At 41.7% G+C, this 20,447-nt stretch overlaps 1 protein-coding gene across 2 annotated transcripts in view; it reads left to right on the forward strand.

The window, feature by feature from the left end:
• Positions 1-18,656, forward strand: part of TRIOBP (TRIO and F-actin binding protein) — an 83,616-nt gene extending 64,960 nt beyond the window's left edge. For both annotated transcript variants that reach the window (XM_073549494.1, XM_073549495.1), the window contains exons 11-14: positions 8,012-8,125; positions 10,627-10,713; positions 13,696-13,859; positions 14,175-18,656. In XM_073549494.1, the coding sequence (XP_073405595.1) occupies positions 8,012-8,125; positions 10,627-10,713; positions 13,696-13,857 (363 nt within the window). In that variant the 3' untranslated portion in view covers positions 13,858-13,859; positions 14,175-18,656. The remainder of the gene's footprint in view (positions 1-8,011; positions 8,126-10,626; positions 10,714-13,695; positions 13,860-14,174) is intronic.
• The last annotated feature ends 1,791 nt before the right edge of the window (positions 18,657-20,447 follow it).

Genomic DNA, 20,447 nt, shown 5'->3' on the forward strand with positions numbered 1-20,447 from the left:
CATGTGATGGTGTCTCCGCAGCTTGTGTTTTGCAAGAAATATCTTAAGACTGATTTTTCTAAGGTTTTATGGACTGATGAAATGAGAGCGACTCTTGATTGGCCAGATGGATGGGTCCGAGGCTGGATCAGTAAAGGGCAGAGAGCTCCACTCCGACTCAGACACCAGCAAGGTGGAGGTGGGGTACTGGTATGGACTGGTATCATCAAAGTTGAACTTGTGGGACCTTTTCGGGTTGAGGATGGAGTGAAGCTCAACTCCCAGACCTACTGGCAGTTTCTGGAAGACACCTTCAAGCAGTGGTACAGGAAGAAGTCGGTATTGTTCAAGAAAAACATGATTTTCATGCAGGACAATGCTCCATCACATGCATCCAAATACTCCACAGCGTGGCTGGCCAGTAAAGGTCTAAAAGAAGAAAAAATAATGACATGGCCCCCTTGTTCACCTGATCTGAACCCCTCATAAAATGTGAGATCTACAGGGAAGGAAAACAGTACACCTCTCGGAACAGTGTCTGGGAGGCTGTGGTGGCTGCTGCACGCAATGTTGATCGTAAACAGATCAAGCAACTGACAGAATCTATGGATGGAAGGCTTTTGAGTGTCATCGTAAAGAAAGGTGGCTATATTCGTCACTGACTTTTTTTTTGTTTTGTTTTTGAATGTCTGAAATGTTTAGTTCTAAATTTTGTGTTGCTCTATTGGTTTACCTGGTGAAAATAAACAAGTGAGATGGATATATATCTGGTTTTTATTAAGTTGCCTAATAAATCTGCACAGTAATAGTTACCTGCACAAACAGATATCCTCCTAAGATAGCCAAATCTAAAAAAAAAAAACCCACTCCGACTTCCAAAAATATTAAGCTTTGATATCTGAGTCTTTTGTGTTGATTGAGAACATAGTTGTTGTTCAACAATAAAAATAATCCTCTCAAATACAACTTGCCTAATAATTCTGCACACGGTGTAAAGGGTGGGATAGAGGCAAGAATATAATGGGAATTGGTAAATCAAACTACACCCCTGTAAGATATAACTACAACAAGCCAGAGATATACAAGCTAAAAGGCTTCAACAACTGGGAAGATAGGGATATTTTTCTTTTGTCACAACTTCTAAATGAGGGAATATTAAAAAAACTTTTAACAAATAAGAGCAGGATCCAATCTTACTCACAAAATGTTTTAGCAATTTTTTTGCAGATACGTCATGTGTATAATGCACTACTCAGAGCAAATTACATTATTATACATTCTATAATTGATACAATTGCTTCTGCAGTAGACACAGAGGGTGTAATCTGTTCTATTATTTAAGCACTGTTTTTCGGTGATTCCTTTGCATCTCCGTTTATACTGCACCCACACACACAAATGACACACTATTTGAAAGGTAAACTTACTCCCTTCAGCAAGAAAATAGCCAAACAAACCACACATCCACGATTTGATCACAAAATACAGTTTAACCATTAATTTTCATAAACCTGCAGTAAGTAAAAATGACCTGCAGGAGGCACCACAGTACCCCAAAGCACACTACCAACACATTTGTAAACATGCACTGCTTTTTCGCTGATTACTTCGCCCGGCACACACACATGATACACCATCATTTCAAAGGTAAACTTGCCCTTTTCAGCAAGAAAACAGCCAAACAAACCACAAAATCACGATTTTATCACTAAATACAGTTTAAACATTCATTTTCATAAACCTGCAGAAAGACACAATGACCAGCAGGTGGCAGCTCAACCGGAAGACGTTTTTTGGCCTCTACTTATCAAAACAATTTATTGTATTACCAATCTACATATATAAATACCTGTCTGTGTTCATCAGCTCATGAAATACATTTACCCTTTACCAGCTTGCTTTTTCTGAAATTGCCTGTGCCCCCGACAACCAATGTGCGAAAAATGGAAAGAGGTGCTGGATCCAATTCCTAAATTATCTTTGTCTGAATCGCAGACTGTCCCAAATCTTTCTTATTCATAGAGTATATAAGACCCCCAGTATCCTATTTAAAATTGGTATAAGAGTTGACAAAACGTGTCCAAGATGCGGGAAATGCGACACTCTTCTAATGCACATGATGTGGGAGTGCGTGAACATTGGGAACTATTGGAAGGGGGTAGTTGACTTGATAAAATCTGTGTTTGGAATCTGTATATTGTTGGAAACCCAGAATCTGGTTACTTGGTCTCTTGGAGGAAGGGCTGGATTCGCATTCCCCTATAAGCTATCTCCCGAGTGCTCTTTCAAGCTAGAAAACTAATAGAACTACAGCTGGATAGAAGAATTAAAATCCAAACGAAATAATGTCTTATGTTTGGAATGGGGAACATATGTTAAAAGAAACTCCCTCAAAGAACGTATAAAGCTATGGGAACAATGGTTAACTACTCCAGGGACTGCATCGGAAAGCCTTCTCAGAAACACTATGATAGACCGTCTGTACATCTCCGGGTCATAAACCTGTAAAATCTCCTAACTCGTCTCAGATCCCTAACTTGCCTACCCAGAGTGTTTAGATTTTGATTCTGGGAAACAAAGGGGTCCTAGACCTATATGTAAATGCTGGGATTCTCTGTATTTTGGCACAATATATGAGCAGTCAGATGGTGGTCATTTATATTTGTATTCATGCATGTAAACAGCAGTAAGCAAATGATAACACCTACGATGAATGTTAATGTGAACCGTTTTGTATTTGGTTTGTAGTGTCGTATATGTTTTATTATTTGTGTGTGTTCCAAAATGTGAATATATCTTAATATTTTTCACAATAAAAAATGATCTGATTGAAGAAGTCTTTTTAGGTTTGCACAGTTGGTACCTAATCCTGTGGGCAGAACAATTCTCAGGTTGTCCATGTGTTTACTATCTCTATATATTGGGAATGTTAGATGGCTGGAAACGCCAACCACAAAATTGCATGGGCTTTTTAAAGGATTCATATATTGTATTGGTGCATTTTTAATATATAATGCAACTGCGTCCTTGTTGTTCTTTAGGACTAAGGCTCATTTACTAATATTTAACAGAGACCGTTTCTGGGAATCACAGTAACCAACTTCTGGATAGAACTCATCAGTGATGCCTGCAAAGTATGATGGATACAGTGGTTTGCAAGAGTATTCACCCCCTCTGCATTTTTTGTGTTTTGCTACCCCACAACCTGGAATTCCACTTTTTTTTTTTTTCTGAGGGTTTGCATCAGTTCATGTAAATAGCCTGCATACAACTGTGAACATTTGATTTTCTTTTTATTGTGAAGCAATCAACAAATTGGACAAATATAAAATGAAAACGTCAGTGTACATAACTATTCACCCCCCCTCCCCCTAAAGTCAGTACTTTGTAGAGCCTCCTTTTGTGGTATTTATAGTTGCAAGTCATTTTGGATAAGTCTCTGAGCTTTCCACATCTTGCGACTGGAAGTTTTGCCCATTCCTCAAGGCAAAACTCCAGCTCCTTCAAGTTAGATGGTTTCTTCTGGTCAACAGCAATCTTCAAGTCTGACCACAGATTCTCAGTTTAGTTAAGGTCTGAGCTTTGACTAGGCCAATCCAAAACATTTACGAGTTTCCCCTTAAACCACTCACGTGTTGCTTTAGCAGTATGCTTTGGGTCATGGTATTGTTGGAAGGTGAACCTTCGTCCCACTCTCAAATCATTGATAGAATGAAACCGGTTTTGCTCAAGAATATCCCTGTATTTTGCACCATCCATCTTCCCCTTTATTCCGACCATTTACCCTGTTTCTGCTGCCAAAAAACCTCCCCACAGCATGATGCTCCCACCACCAGGTTTCCCTTTGGGAATGGTGTTCTTGGGGTGATGAGCTGTGTTGCTTGGTGGCTAAAAAGTTAAATTTTGGTTTCATCTGACCACATCACTTCCTACATACAGGTGCTTCTCACTAAATTAGAATATCAACAAAAGGTTAATGTATTTCAGTTCTTCAATGCAAAAAGTGAAATATATATATTATATGGAGTCATTACAAACAGTGATTTATTTCCTGTGTTTATTTCTGTCAATGTTGATGATTATGGCTTACAGCCAATGAAAACCCAAAATTATCTCAGTAAGTTAGTATAATTTCAAAAAAACACCTGCAAAGGGTTCCTAAGCGTTTAAAAAGGTCCTTTGGTCTGTTTCAGTAGGCTCCACAATCATGGGGAAGACTGCTGACTTGACAGCTGTCCAGAAGGCAGTCATTGACACACTCCACAAGGAGGGTAAGGCACAAAAGGTCATTGCTAAAGAAGCTGGCTGCTCACAGAGTGCTGTATCCAAGATAAAATGGAAAGTGTCTTACCTGGGCCGAGGCGAAAAAGAACTGGACTGTTCCTCAGTGGTCCAAGGTGGTGTTTTCTGATGAAAGTAAATTTTGCATTTCACTTGGAAATCAAGGTCCCATAGTCTGGAGGAAGAGTGGAGAGGCCACAATCCAAGCTGCTGGAGGTCTAGTGTGAAGTTTACACAATCAGTGATGGTTTGGGGAGCCATGTCATCTGTTGGTGTAGGTCCACTGTGTTTTATCAAGAGCAAAGTCAGCGCAGCTGTCTACCAGGAAACTTTAGAGCACCTCATGCTTCCCTCTGCCAACAATCTTTTTGGAGATGGAAATTTCCTTCTCCAGCAGGCCTTGCACCTGTCCACACTGCCAAAAGTACCAATACCGGGTTTAAAAACGACAGTATCACTGTGCTTGATTGGCCAGCAAACTCGCCTGACCTTAACCCCATAGAGAATCTATGGGGTATTGTCAAGAGGAAGATGAGACACACCAGACCCAACAATGCAGACGAGCTGAAGGCTGCTATCAAAGCAACCTGGGCTTCCATAACACCTCAGCAGTGCCACAGGCTGATCGCCTCCATGGCACGCCACATTGATGCAGTAATTGATGCAAAAGGAGCCCCGATCAAGTATTGAGTGCATTTACTGAACATTTCAGTAGGCCAACATTTTGGATTTTAAAATAATTTTTCTAGCTGGTGTTATAAAGTGTTCTAATTTACTGAGATAATGACTTTTGGGTTTTGATTGGCTGTAAGCCATAATCATCAACATTAACAGAAATAATTACTTTAAATAGATCACTCTGTGTATAATGACTCTTCGAGGGGCGATCCAAAAGTAATGATAATCAATAATAAACACAATGAATATAGTAAAAAAAAAAAAAATATTTTTCTACATAGTCTCCTAACAAGTCTATACATTTAGTCCATCTCTTTTCTAAACTTAGAATTCCCTTCGAAAAAAATTCTTGATCTTGACCCTCAAAAAACTCCCCAACAGCGGTTGTCACGTCGCTATTGTCGTCAAATTTCTTGCCCCGGAGGTGTCTCTTGAGCCGAGGAAAGAGAAAGAAGTCACTGGGGGTAGATCTGGCGAATAGGGGGGGTGTTCCACCAGTTCAAAGCCCGCTTCTTGAATGGTAGCCATGGCAACTGCAGCTTTGTGAGCCGCTGCATTATCTTGGTGAAACAGCACTCCAGCCTGCAGTTTGCCGCGCCTTTTCTCCTTGATAGCCTCCCGCAATCTTCTTATTTGTTCTGCGTAGTAGGAGCCCGTAATAGTGGCTCCCTTCTCCAAATAGTCCACCATAATAATTCCTTCAGCGTCCCAAAAAATGGACGCCATAACCTTCCCTGCTGAGCTTGACACTTTGAATTTCTTTGGCGTCGGTTCGTCGGCTCGTTTCCATGTCATCGATTGTTGTTTAGTTTCGGGATCAAAGTGGTGGATCCAGGATCCATGGTCAAAAAACGTGACAAAAAATTCTCCTTGTCTGCTTGGAACTTTTCGAGATTTGCTATTGAAATGTCAACTCTTGTCTTCTTTTGCTCGTCAGTTAACATTTTTGGCACCCAACGCGCAGAGACCTTTCTCATATGCAATTCTTTTGCAAGGATTCTTTGAATACTGCCATATGAGATCCCTGTGACCTCAGCTACATGCCTGATAGTCACTCTTCGATCTGCCAACACAACTTCTTCAACTTTTTTGCACGTTTTCTTCATTGAGGGACGTGGATGGACGTCCTTCGCGATGTTCATCTTCCGTCGATGTTCTTCCCAGCTTAAATTCCTTGGCCAAGCGTGCAACTGTGGAATATGGAGAAGAGTCCCCCAATGTTTACACCAAGTCGCTGTGTATGTCTTTGGTAGACATTTTTTTCAAGCAGAGGTATTTGATGACAGCTCTGAGCTCGTTTTTTTCCATTTTGATGTTCACTCCTTGGCAGTTAATATTCAAATGAATGTAGCTCCCGGGAATCGTGGCCTATTTAAGTGATTTTTTTTTTTCCTGGACTAGTGGGTACCTAAGAGAGAAGAAAACATTTTATTTTAATTTCTGTGTGCAATAGAAATAACCGATTATCACTACTTTTGGATCGCCCCTCGTATATAATGAGATTCACTTTTTGTATTGAAGAACTGAAATAAATTAACTTTTTGATTATCTGGTTTTGTGAGAAGCACTTGTACACTTGGGGAGTCTCCCACATGCCTTTTGGCAAACCCAAAACGATCCTCACAATTTTTGTGTGTCATTAAAGGCTTTTTTGTGCCCACTCTTCCATAAAGGTCACCTCTGTGGAGTGTACAGCTTATTGTGGTCATATGGACAGATGCTCCAGTCTCTGCTTGGGAACTCTGCAGCTCCTTCAGGGTTACCTTTGGTTTCTGTGCTGCCTCTCTGATTAATGCCCTCCTTGCCCAGGCTGAGAGTTTTGGTGGGCGCCCGCTCTTGGAATATTTGTTGTGGCACCATGTTGTTCCCATTTAATGATAATAGGTTTGATGGTGCTCAGGGAGATCATCAGAGATTGGGATCTTTTTTATAACCCAACCCTGACTTGTGCTTCTCAACAACTTTGTACCTGCCTTGTTTGGAGATCTCCTTGGTCTTCATGGTGTTTGGTTAGTGGGGCCTCTTGTTGATGGTGTTTGGTTAGTGGGGCCTCTTGTTGATGGTGTTTGGTTAGTGGGGCCTCTTGTTGATGTTGCAGCCTCTTTGGCCTTTCACACAAGGTAAAGTGTATATACTGACAGACATGTGACACTTAGATTGCACACAGGAGACATCCTGTCACTAAGCATGTGACTTATGAAGGGAATTGCTTGCACCAGAGTTATTTACGGGCTTCATAGAAATAGGGGTGAATACATATGCACATGACAGTTTTTAGTTACTTGATCCCATAAATATAATTTATATCTATATTTTTCTGTCTTCACTCCTCCAACTTAGGGCCCCGTCACACATAGTGACTCACCAGTGATCCCGACAACGATATCAACTTGTCAGGATCGATAGTGAGTTGCTACATGATCGCTGGTGAGCTGTCAAACAGGCAGCTTCACCAGCGATCAGCACCAGCGACGCCGAGCGCGCGGTGTCGCTGTGTACTTTAGTAACCAGCGCGCTGATGCAGGGAGCTGGTAACTAAGGTACACATCGGGTTTCTAAGAACAGCATGCTGCTTAGAAACCCTGCATTTACATTAGTTACCAGCGCGCTGATCGCTGGTCTCCTGCCTGTCACACGCATCGATGCGTGCTGGCCAGCGGGAGACCAGCGATCAAAAAAAATGTCCAGGGCTTTCCAACAGCGATCAGCGATATCGGCAGGGGGGCCGGTCACTGGTCAGTGTCACACACAGCGATCTCGCCTGTGAGATCGCTGTTGCGTCACAAAACTTGTGACTCAGCAATGATCTCGCTAGCGAGATCGCTATGTGTGACAGGGGCTTTAGACTTTTTAGTACTGATGCGTCAAACACAAATTAATTACAAATATATGTAAACACAGGTTGTAATGTGCCAAAATAGGTAAAAAGTCAAGGGGGGTTGAATACTTTCGCAAGCCACTGTTATTGACTTGCTAATTTTACTCCATACTTTTTTTTTTTTTTTCAAATTTCGTCATGCAGTGTAAGTAAACTTATTATTTTTTAATTATGTTTAATTTGTTTTAATCTTAGGAATTAAACAACCGACTTTCAGAAGAAATCTCAAAATTGCGGACCGTTATGGCTGGTAATGGGCCAAGTGAGGGCCGGTTACAAGCAGGAGAGAGGAACAGTGCGGAGCTGGAGGTGACTGCAGTAGCATGGGTTGGAGGATCATGTTTTTTAGTTTTACATAGCAATTTGCATGCTTCAGTTTATGGTGTTTTGTTATACTCCTGCATTGCTTTGTCTTAAAAAATACACTTACATTTCTTATGAATCTTTTTTTTAATGAAACATAATGCTATGTGAGGATGTGACCAGTGGTTTTTTTTTTTTTTTTACAGCAGAAACTTTCCATGAACCACTAGTTTGATTGGACAGCTGAATTCCTTTTGGTTTTTGGAAAGTTTCTGCTTCAAATACTGCGCAAAAAAAAATTCTGCGAGAATACACCCTTAGGCCACGTGCACACGTACAGTATTTGGTGAATATTTTTTACATTAGTATTTGTAAGCCAAAACCAGGAGTGGAGCAATTGGAGTAAAAGTATAATGAATACGTCAGCACTTCCGCATTTTCTTAACCTAATTTTTGGGGTTTACAAATACCGGTAACTCACAAAATACTGAACATGTGTACATGGCATTGTGATGTACTGACGTATCAGTATCTGAATTATGGATGGAAACCAATGTTTACGGAAAAGTAAGAGTTCTGGTTTTTCAAATACAGAGAAGGGGGGAAACCAAAGCCACACAGGTTCAGGAAATGCACAATTGGACAATGTGCCTAATGGGTTAAACGGGAGGTTTCCGCATCCTGTATGTGTGTCCGTCTCCAGTAGTTGTTGTCACGGGGTACTTCTCCAATACCACACAATCCCAAGACCTTTATTACAGGCAAAATTAGAAGGTCCATAAACAATCCACCACACTGAGGATGCAATAGTCCAGAACAAGATTGCAGTCCAGTAACAGGATAAAATGTCCAGGGAGACGAGATTCCAAAACTCTAGCACCAGAGGCTAAAATGGTTCCTTCTCTCTGGGGTGCAGTCTTCACGAAGCTCTCCACACAGGAACTGACTTGTCCACCTCCTCTCCTCCCCACCCCTTTCCTTGTGTACAGCTCCTGTCCTCCCCAGCCCCCTCCTTATGTCCAGGGGTAGTCAGACAGGTTGAGGAGACAAAGGAGCCTTGGGAATTAAGGAACTGCAGGGGGTCGTCAAGAGACAGATACGACTGTATCTATAGGCTATAGACATACCAGGCAACAAGAAAAACACTATGAAAATCAGTGAAATAGAAATATACACAAAATGATATCCACATTGCATATCACACCATCACAGTTGTACTTTGACTCGGGAATAATGTGTGGGCTGTAAGTTATCACCAATCATTTATCCAGGGCTGGTTGGAAAGTGACACAAATGTCAATGATTTGATTGGTGCTTTCTATGGGAAGCCGAAACACAGGAGTTTTTCATTTCATAATGTAGGGCATAGAAATGTGCTGTATCGCGGTTGTGACATTATTACCGCGGGCCGTGACATTATTACTGTCTCCTTTAGGTGCATAACTGACCCTGGTGTAAATATGATGACAATAAGTAGGCTCTGTATTATGTTCATTTAATGGATCGCCTTTTCTGCGGATTCTGGGCGTAATCCGAATGGTGGAAAAAAGGTGCCATGTGCACATAGCCTTACACATCGGAACGTGGACTTGTCCTTTGTTTTTAGAAAGAAAGAATGTCTTGTACCTATTACTGATGCAGTGGAAACCTACAGATCACACGGTCTTCTCATGGTTTTGTTAGAGGTTCTCTGGGGGAAAACACGTGTGATTAAGGCGGCAGATTGCTCCTCTGTGAAATGAGCTGTAAATCCAAACAGTTTCCACCTCAAAATTAGTGGCAGTGGATTGTGTCCATGCAGGATTTCTAGCAGTCCGTTAAGGATCAGTCTTGTTCACATAACCCTAAAGAATGCCATCCTCCCCTTCTCCACACCCCAGCGGTCAGCGCTGGTCCCCATTCCTCATCACTTTAGCTTCCTGTTTCCCCTCGATCCCATATCTGTTGTGATCCATTTACAGCCGACGTCCTTCTTGTAAATGTGTCCGTGCTGCTGCTCCTCCCGCTATTGTTTTGTCCTGCTCTGTGGCCTTAATACTCAAGGACTGGAAGACAATCACCATTTTAATTCTCCCTCTAGATAAATCAAATGACTTTGGCAGATCAAAGGTATTTTTAGGGTTTTATTTTTATAAAGATATAATACAAAAAGTGTTTTTTCCTTTTCCTAGGGGGTGCCTGTTAAAGCAAATTTAAAGGAAATGTCGTGGTAAAATTGACCATGTTTCACCATGTTTTTGTATAGCAGTAGTTATTTTTACATGTTTTATGCGAACACACAATTGTCTATGTATACAACTTTTCATCTAATGTTGATGGATATTTGATAGATGGATATAATAAAATCTTTTGGACCCTTTTCATTGTTCTCATTTGGCACATTGGTTTCCATTGTTTGGTATTTCAATAATCTTTTCTAGCATGGATCATTTGAGTGATTCCTTTTTCTTTTTTTCTTTAAAGCCTTTTCTGTGCTTGTGCCTCTAACCGAAGTGCTTTAATTTTAGGTTTTACTTCGAGTGAAAGAGAATGAGTTGCAATATTTAAGAAAAGAAATCTCCTGTCTCCGTGAGGATGTCCAGAACATGCAGAAAGTAAGACTTTCAGTTATGTAATTGTGTCACTGTTGTAAAATCAGTAATAGATATAGATGCCAGAAAAAGATACCTAGCTTGGGAGTGAATTAAAAAGGGAAGTTGTCTATATATCTGACTATTGCAGCCCACCCTGACCACCATATTTACATCGAAACACTATAGAACAATGCCGGGCTGCTGTACCTTGTGCTCAGAGCTTGTATTATATACTTTTTTTTTTTTTTCTCACTATGTAGTCGTGAGAAATGTGTTATACCTGACCATAACATAAGTCAGTGGTAGATTTGATCTGGACCTGCTAACACCAAGTTGCACTTCTATGCCATGGAGGCCCCCAGCGCCAGTTCCCATAGAGCCATGGGCATTGCCGCTGCTTCCATTTCCTACATACCACTCACAGGGAAACCTATGAAGCCTGGAAAAAAATGAAGATGGAAGCGGTGATAAACCGACCTGCTCCTGACAGACTGCAGGAGTAATAATAGGGTATTTCTGCATTGTCAAAATAAACCACAAGCTGATATAAGACATTTGGTTGTTAATGAGAATGTATCACTTATAATTTTTTTTTTTCTGCCAGTTAAAATCAGATTTCTTATTAATGGCACTGGGAGACACATGAGTGTGATTTATATTCCTCACCACTAGGAGGCTCATCGCCAGGTAGAAATAATCTGTTGGCTATGCCTAGTGGGCTATACCCTTTTGTCGGACACAAGGCAGCTAAGGTTAACCTAGCGTCTGTAGAAGAAGATGACCTGTATCAGGTGTTCTGTGTGTTGTCCATGCGATAGTGAGAGGCCACCCAAGGAGTGACCTTGTGGGCGTCTGAAGCTATCAAATGGGTGAGCATAATTCTTCTGTTTGTCATCCTCACCCTCACCTCCATGGGTTTTGATTGTTATTCCTCCTGATTCCTCCTTCATCTATATTCCCCTAGCCCACTTTCTTGCCATTTCTCTAGTGCCATTTTTTGGGTTCCAGCACATTTTTGTGTCACTCCATGAGATCTTCAGTGGTAACCAGAGTCCCACTTGTCCCCCCAACCCACTTAATGACTACTATTCCAGTGGTGCCACACGACTTGGCAGCTTAACTGAGACCCTGGCTATACTTATAGCTAGTCTGCAATCATCATTTCATTCCCAGGGCGGTGTGTAACCTCCCTCCACCCCCTGGCTCAGGGATGGTCAGAGGGCAGCGTTATAATCTCCTTGAACACTTTTGTGCTAGTTGCTGGGGTAGATGTTCTTTTCTGGGGATATCTTTCAGGCTGTATCTGCATTCTTGCAGACCCCTTTTCTGGGTCATTTCTCCTTTCCTGGAACTCTTCTTTTCCACAAGCCTCAAGCAGCATCCAGACAGATGACCCAGTGCCATTCTGGCTCAATCACAAGGCCTCAACCTTTGTCGCCCAGACCCTAGGAAGGAGGCAGAGTTCTGTCTGCTCTATCTTCTCCTCTTTCACTGCTTTCACTAGCGTTTTAAGGCGGAGGAAGTCACTATGATTTTATAGCTCTGGCTTGGCTGGGCATGGCTCTCTGACCTTAACTAGTTGGTCACAGACGCTCCATGGCTTCTTCCTTCTCGTTATGACCTTCTTTCACAGTGTCCATTATTTACTTCAGCTGCCTATAACAGTGTGGCTGGTAAAACCAAGGGTCTGTGTGACTTTGTTCTCCAGAATGAGCTGAGGGCTTGTAAGCTGCAAGCTGCCAAGGTTTACCTTCGTACCTCACGGATGTGAACACAGGGCCTTCCATTACATGGTTTTCCTTCACTTCTAGAATACCTTCCTTTTCTTCAGTTTGGCATGTATATATGCCTCAGCCTTGCCTCCCCAAAGGAACACTCTTCTGCCCTTTCCATACTTTTTCAGCATATGCTGGATTTTTACTAGCTGGTTAAGGTCTTCATTTTGGGATTGGCACATTGCGCCCCTTGAGTCAGGCATCCGGTGGGCCCTCTGTACCTCATCCTTGATCTGGTTGCACTCCGGGAGTCTCCTTTTTAGCCTCTCCACAGGGTTCTTTACATGGAGCGTGACTTTTCTGGTGACCTCCATGCTGAGCTCTGTGCCCTTTCCAGCAGGGTTACCTTCCTTGTTATCCATCAGGACAAAGATGGTCTTTCACCCCTTAACATTCTTTCAAACTTTTCTTCCACATCAATTAGAACATCGTCCTCCCATCCTTTTTGGTTTATCTCTAATTCATTCTCAGAAGTCTTCTCTAGGACATAATGTCCAAATGGCCCTTAACAGATCCAATTTTTTGGTTACGGAAGCCTTCCTGTGTTCGATTATCTCTTCCTGATCTCCAATGGATCACACAAGGGCCTGTCAGCCTCCAAGACAACCATGTCTAAATGGATTGGCAAGACCATAGTTGAAGCCCAACACAAATCTCAGGCCTTATATTTTATAGCTTATCCATCCAGACTGTAGGGGCCTTCTGGCCAGTCAGATATCAGGCCGCTTTCTTGGTTTTGCAAGGTTGTCACCTTGGCCACTGTCCACACCTGTCAAATTGTACAAGATGCCAGCTTGGGGTGTAGGATCCTAAAGACCGCTGTCTGCTAGGCAGCCCTCATGGTCTCCTGGTGTCTTTTTTTTCCTTCCCTTTTGGGAGTGCTCAAATACATCCCCATGCTATTAACAAGAACAGTGGATTTTTGTTCTTGCGGTAAAATCTCTGGGAAGTGAGCAATGTCAATCAGAAGCAGGGGAAGGACCCCAGTATGTAAATATGGAGGCGTAAAGGTGCACCACACTTTTGGCCGCACTGTTTTAATGCAAAGGTTGTTATCATTGTGGCTGCACTGTTTCACAAATGAAACAGCTGTGTTTAAAGCATAAATGTCAAACTCTGGATATTGCCGTAATTTCTAATTTAACAATATTGTGGCCAATAATTTTGTTTTGGGTAGCAGTATATCTTCCCAATACGAAAAAAAATCTTTTTTTTTTATCCCTTCTAGGATAAGAGATACGCATCAGAAAAATACAAAGATATTTATGTGGAACTTAATAACATCAAATCTCGGTCAGAACGCGAGATTGATCAGCTGAAAGAACACTTGCGTCTTGCCATGGCCGCTCTGCGAGAAGAGGCTGCGATGCGCAACAGCGTAGGAGAGTAACGGTGAGAGATCTGCACGTCTACTGTCATGTTATCTGATAAATGGGCAATGCACCCACCCCATGCATAGGTGTCCATGTCGTACACATCATGTATGCCACTGCAGATTCACCAAGGACACTTTTTTGGCATCTGTTGTCTCAATGGGGACCTGTGGATACATTTGGTGTCAGCTATCCTTGCTCATACTGCAGACCTAGCCTATGTTCGTATGCCATGCCACTGCATCCTCATCCCCCCTCCTATACCTTTATATACATACAGCATATATTACTTTTATTTTACATATACCGATAACCTTTTGTGTGCTTTCTGCAGGTTAATGCACTGACTCTTAATCACGGAGATGGATATCACTCATGCCGACAAGTGACATCGCCGAGTCTCCACCTTTCGCCACAAAACTGCTCCGTTTTATATGTGAACCACAGAATTTTATACAACGCCTTGTTATTAATATTATGTTATAAATGGGGATTCCTCCAACCTTCTAGACGGTGGTACAAGGTCATATAGCTCAAATTGAGGTGTCCACAGGTCTGGAGCATTGTAACATATCCTACCTATTACTGTTACGTGTGGGGAAGCGACTGTATGTAGAGTCCACCGAGGTGGATAAGTGAGCAGGGAGCGTGCGGGGAGGGGGCATGACCGGGATACAGTAAGTGCACTAAATGTGAACACTGCCAGGAAGCTAGCAGCTCCGTACCAAGCAGACAACGGTTTTACAACACAGGGACTAAAAGAATAATGGTCTGTATGCCCTTTTTTAAATTATATAGGGAATCTATTTGTACAGATGTGCACTGTAAGGCAGGGGCAATGTATGGATGCTGGGTGCAGTAGTTCCCCCAGCGTGTGTGGATTTATACTCGTTCATTTTAGTGAACATTGTATGATGATTTTTGAAAGGCGAAATTCAGTGCTAGATACGTGGAGCAGCATGAAGATTTGACACATGATTGAGTACTGTGGCCGCCCACAACTATAGAAAAGCACATATGCCGTTAGCATTAAATAATCCACTGCTCTTCAAACTTTTTTTGCTCTACTTTTTTAATTTTTTTTTTTTATTGTAAGACTATTCACTTGTGGTTCAGTTTAGTTAAAGTGGTTGACAATATTTTAGGAGTTTTTTTTGCATAAATGCATATATTTCAGGGTAAAAAAAAATATTTTTGCAATTGGATTTCCTTAAAATGGTGCATAGTTTTGGCTTTTATGGGGCCTTTGTTCAACTTTTGATGTGGTCTATGGCCATAAATCATCTGAGCGGAGATAAGGAAAAAAAAGAATCAGATAAAATCTACAAGTTTCATAGTGAGCTCACTGATGGATTCTCAGTTAATTCATTCTGCAGCCAGCAATACACAGCGCAACAGAGAAGGCAACCTAAAAAAAATGTAAACACATCCTATTGCAAAAAAAGTATTTTTTTTTTATACCAAAATATATGCATTTAATGAAAAAAAAAAAAAGTCCAAAAAGGTGGACAACCACCTTAGGCTGGCCATTGTGTAATGTGATCTCATCGGTTCACCTCTGCTACTCGCCATACTTTGTGCCTTTATTGTTCCTAGTAAATGAATATGGATAGCACTGCAATTTATTAAATATCTGTGTCATGTATAATGGCCTCATCCTGCATGATCTGTGACTTATGGCGTCACTAAGCCTAGATACAGAGCACGTGTATATAGCGCAGGAGGGCTGGCATCAGCTCACTTCTTGGCGGCTGTCAGACCTCGGCTTTCATTCTCCAGCCTCTCTCATAGACCACTGTTTGTATCGTAACCAGTTTAATAGGCCAGCCAGCTTTCTCCATAACTGCTGGAACCAAAAAAACACAATTTATTCTTCTTTCCCCACAAGATGATGCCCTAGTGACCCCCTATGTCTTTGGTAACTGGTGGGCAGTCTGTGCCAGCCAGTTGTAATCAATAGCAGGCATGGTGCCATTGTTCATGTACGTGATCGGCTCCACTGGCCACATGCCAGCCACATGTGAAGTAAGGCCAGGGGCACGTCTGCAGGGTCAGCGCTGTAATGGTGGGGACTATAGTTTCTTACATAGTTTTTATAAAGTGCTGGATCAGCCTCTTAATGTCAGGCATTGGGAATATGCCCGTACTACACACAGCCTAATATCCCGATAAACCTTTTCACAATGGAATACTGTAATTGACCCATGCACACAAGCCTTGCTGACTTGTGGAAACGTATATTCCCATGATAAGTGACGGCATATCTCTGGATCATGTCATTGCTTCATGATTGGTGGGTGTCCAACCTCTGTGAACAGCCACCATTGATCTGAATGAAGTGCCTTCAGCCGATTTCCACTGATAATAGCAGTACTTTGCTGTAAGAGAAAGAGGCCATGTTTCGATTTACAGAAGACTAAGTGAACAAGTAGAAGAGCAACATGAATAAGGCGAAGGAAAAGCTCCATTGTGAAGATGATCTGTCCTTTATTCTGATGATTGCGATCAAAACCCAACTAACAAGGAAGCAATGGCGTGTCCCATCAACATGGCGTCACTGCTAATGGAGGGTATCCTCCGTTCACACGAGTTGTTGTGAATAGTGATGAGTGTGCATGCTATGATAACACTTTATGCTAGTGCATGAGCATCCTCGGATAACACTTTATTCTAGCTCGCTCACTATCACGAGTTTTGAAACCTCTGCATCCAACATGGAATGCTGGGAGTTGTAGTTTCACCACAGCTGGAGTCCTTAATCTGTATCCGAATATTTTGAATATTGTCTTTTACAACACTGGACCACATAATGGACTTTAAAGGGACTGTCCGGGACATAACAGTTAATGATCTAACCACAGAATGGGCCATCAATATGAGATTGGTGGGGTCCGAAACCCATCACTGCTACCGATCAGCTGACATCTGCTCAGGCAGTGGTCTTATAGAAGCAATGTACTGGGTGGAACGCAGCAGCCAATGCAGAGTACAGTACTTTATGTCCCACTCCATCTGATTGCGGGAAGTGGCGGACCGCCAACGATATTGTATTGATGACTTGTCCAAATGGTAGTGTAACAATTGTTAAGCCTCGGACAACCCCTTTAACCTATACAGCGAATATTCGAGAGACTGGCAGAGCTGTCAGCGCTGTTCCTATTGAAGCGCTCCTTTCAACATTTTTAAATAGTTATAAGCACCACCATATATAAAACTTTTTTTATAGTGTTTTTGTGTGGGATTATATTTTGTAACCTTTTTAAAACATTTTATTCTTGCATTTTTTTTTTTTTAACGCTTAGAGGCCTATGAAAAAAAAAAATGCCATAAAACATCCTATCCATAGCATGCGGTGTTCTGGAAACCAGGCTACAAAACCGATGTGTGTGTATACTTTTCAACAACTTTCTTTAGACTAGACATTACCATTGGGTTAAAACATTTTTTTATTTAAAACCCCCCAATAATGCCGCACAGAAACTGCATAACTGTATAAATCCAGCTGCTAATTCCACTGGTCTGGTGTCTGATACTACAACTCCTGTGTAAGTAACAGAAATATACAAATAATGCTCTATTATAAATGACTGTATTTAATAATAATCTATTGATGTTGGATGACAGGAGTGTTGTGTACTTTACTGAAGGTCGGAGACAATTATTCTGTCATTATTTAAAACCCATGTTCGGGTTTTGATTTTAGACTTGCTGCCTTTTTATACTTTTGCTTCTGGAGGATGACCTTACTAGATGAGCATTTTTATTACAGAGAAGGTTGTGCTTTAATTTTTTATATTTTACAGATTGTCCTAATGATAAACCGCACTTACTGTACAGACGCGCAGCAAAATCCAAACGTGGGAACACAGAACTACTATACTTGGCCTCTTACAACTTTCTTGTTCCACACAAAGATTTCACCTTTTTGTTGTTAAACTTTTTTTTTACTTTTTTGTAAGATTGGCAGGGCTAAGGCTACTTTCACACTAGCGTTTTTTTGCGCTGCGTAGCCATATTGACTCTTAAAACGCATGCGATTTTAAACGCTGACGTGCGCATGTCCATGCGCACGTCTGCATTCCCATAGACTGTAATGTGATTTTTTTTGTCGCATTCCGTGCGCATGCGTTTTTTTGAGACAGGTCGGACGGACCAAAAATGCAACAGGTTGCATCCGGCGCGCCTGGGCACACCCCACAAAAAACGCATGCGCATGAAAACGCATACGAACGTGTTCAAACGCTAGACCATGTGCCCCCATGTTAAAGATAGGGGATCAGGACGCATGCCATGTACACGCACGATGCGCTGCGCTAAAAACCGCTAGTGTGAAACCAGCCTAAGATGGTGCTTGTAAATAAAGTGGCTGAATTTCTAGGCTTCCTTACTAGATGTGAATCGACAGGCGAGCGGGTGCGAAACTAGTGAAGCTACTTCTTGACCGCCTGTTGTACATCATGATTTTTTTTTTGTATCGTTTTACGAACTTTGTAATGTTTCATACACCTGAAAGTTTGTTTTTTGATGTGGTCTCTTGTGAAACAGCAAGGAAACTAATTATGTCTTCCTGGTTCTTGTCTTCACCTTCCAAGATTGCACTGGATTAGGAATAAGATGTCTTAATTGCTTTTTCTCTTGGAAGACGGACTACGTTGCTGTTGTGCCTTTTAATAAAGGGGTTGGTGTTTTTGTGGCTTGTGATATCCCCGGATTGATAGCCATGAAAAAAAATCTTTAACCTTGCTCTATACCACTCCTTACATCCCCAAATGTCTACGGTTGTCACTCAGTTTTAATAAAAGATTTATATATTGTACTTGTTTGGCGTTGTGTGTTTTTGTTTTCTTTTTATGCGATCTTTAGGATTACATTTCTTATAGGCGGGTGAAAACTACAGTGCCCACAATGCCATAGTGAAGCTCGACGTATATTAGTCATGTGATTAATAAAGATCTTAAATAGTAGGTGACCTTCTTAACTGTATAATCCTTTCCTGAATGAGTCCATGCTAAGGGCAGATGCTTGCAGAAAAGCTGCCATCAGTAATGCATAATGTATTTAATGCATTTTTTTAGTCTTTAAAATGACGACATGACTGTAGCATATACTATATATACAGAGGGGGAGAGGTAGCTAAATGTAGCGTAATTTTGGTGTAGTTTGAGGCAAGGAACCATCCTGCATACCGCCCTACTCATCGTTATTGGCACCCAGGAAGTTTAAGTACAGCAAGGAGTCTGGATGTTCTCCCCGTGTTTGCGTGGATGTTCTCCGGTTTCCTCCCACACTCCAAAGACATACTGATAGGGAATTTAAATTGTGAGCCCCATCGGGGACATTGATGATAATGTCTGTAAAGCGCTGCAGAATTAATGGCGCTATATAAATAAGTAAAATAATGTGGAATATCTTAAGAAAAAAATCAAGTGAAAGTTTTTTTTGTATAGAGCACTCATGATAAATACAAAAGAGCAAATGAAAAACAATTTTTAAAAAAATAAAACAAGGAAAATTGAAGAGATGTCTTTGAAGATTGGTGCGAATCGTGGAAAAAACACCACGTCAAACATCCAAAGACCTGAAGGCCAACCTGGAACAGTATGGGGTCATGGCTTCCACAAGTACTGTATGCCGGACACTAAAGCCCCCGTTACACACTGTGATATCGCTGTAAAGTCACCGATTTTGTGACGTTTCAGCGATATTGCTAGCGATATCGCTGCATGTGATACCTCCGACCGGCTCCCCCGCTGGTTGCGCGAGAATCTCCTGGACCATTCCTCGTCGGCCACTTCCTGCTGGGCTTCCTGTGGCGCCGACGAGCGACGCGTGGAGCCGGGCATGAGGACGCAGGATTGCCGCGTCTGTCAGGTAAGTAGCGATCCCCGTCCCCAGCGATGTCGCTGGTGAGATCTGCCTGTTGTGGCAGCTCACTAGCGACCACCTAGCGATGCACCAGCGATCCTGACCGCGTCATATCGCTAGTCGGGATCGCTGGTGCATCTCTAGGTGTAACGGTACCCTAAACCAAGCAGAGCTTTTATAAGCGAAGGCCAAGAAAGAAACCATTGCTGAAAAGACATAATAAGGAATGACTGAGCTCTGCTAAAGAGTACCTTGAAAAACCTCAATCTTTCTGGGAAAATGTTCTGTGAGCAGATGAAACAAAAATAGAGCTTTTTGACAATGCAAAGCAATTCTGCCATTGGTAAAAAGAATCCTGCAAACATTCAAGAGCTTGAGCAAACTGCAAAGGAAGACTGGGAGAAAATACCAGCTGAGAAGTGCAAGAAACTTATAGATGGCTACAAGAAATGTTTGGAGGCTGTCATCAATGCCAAAGGGTGTGCAACCAAGTATTAGGGGTGCCTTAATTGCTGCCATGCTGTTTTATTTCTTCTTTGAAATTGTAACATGTAAGTTGAAAAACCAATATTTTTTTTGTATTTCGGACCACTAATTAAAAAATCCTGAGGACATAACTGGTCAAAAAAGGAGAAAAGAGAACCCAGCATATGAGGCGCACACCCAGGACAATAGAGATATGTAAGTAAACAAATTTTATTGAAAAGACAATAAAAATGCACACAATAAAAACATTTAAAAG

This window comes from Dendrobates tinctorius, unplaced genomic scaffold, assembly GCF_039654945.1.
Source record: "Dendrobates tinctorius isolate UK_male_01 unplaced genomic scaffold, ASM3965494v1 ptg000159l, whole genome shotgun sequence".
Classification (NCBI taxonomy): Eukaryota; Metazoa; Chordata; class Amphibia; order Anura; family Dendrobatidae; genus Dendrobates; species Dendrobates tinctorius.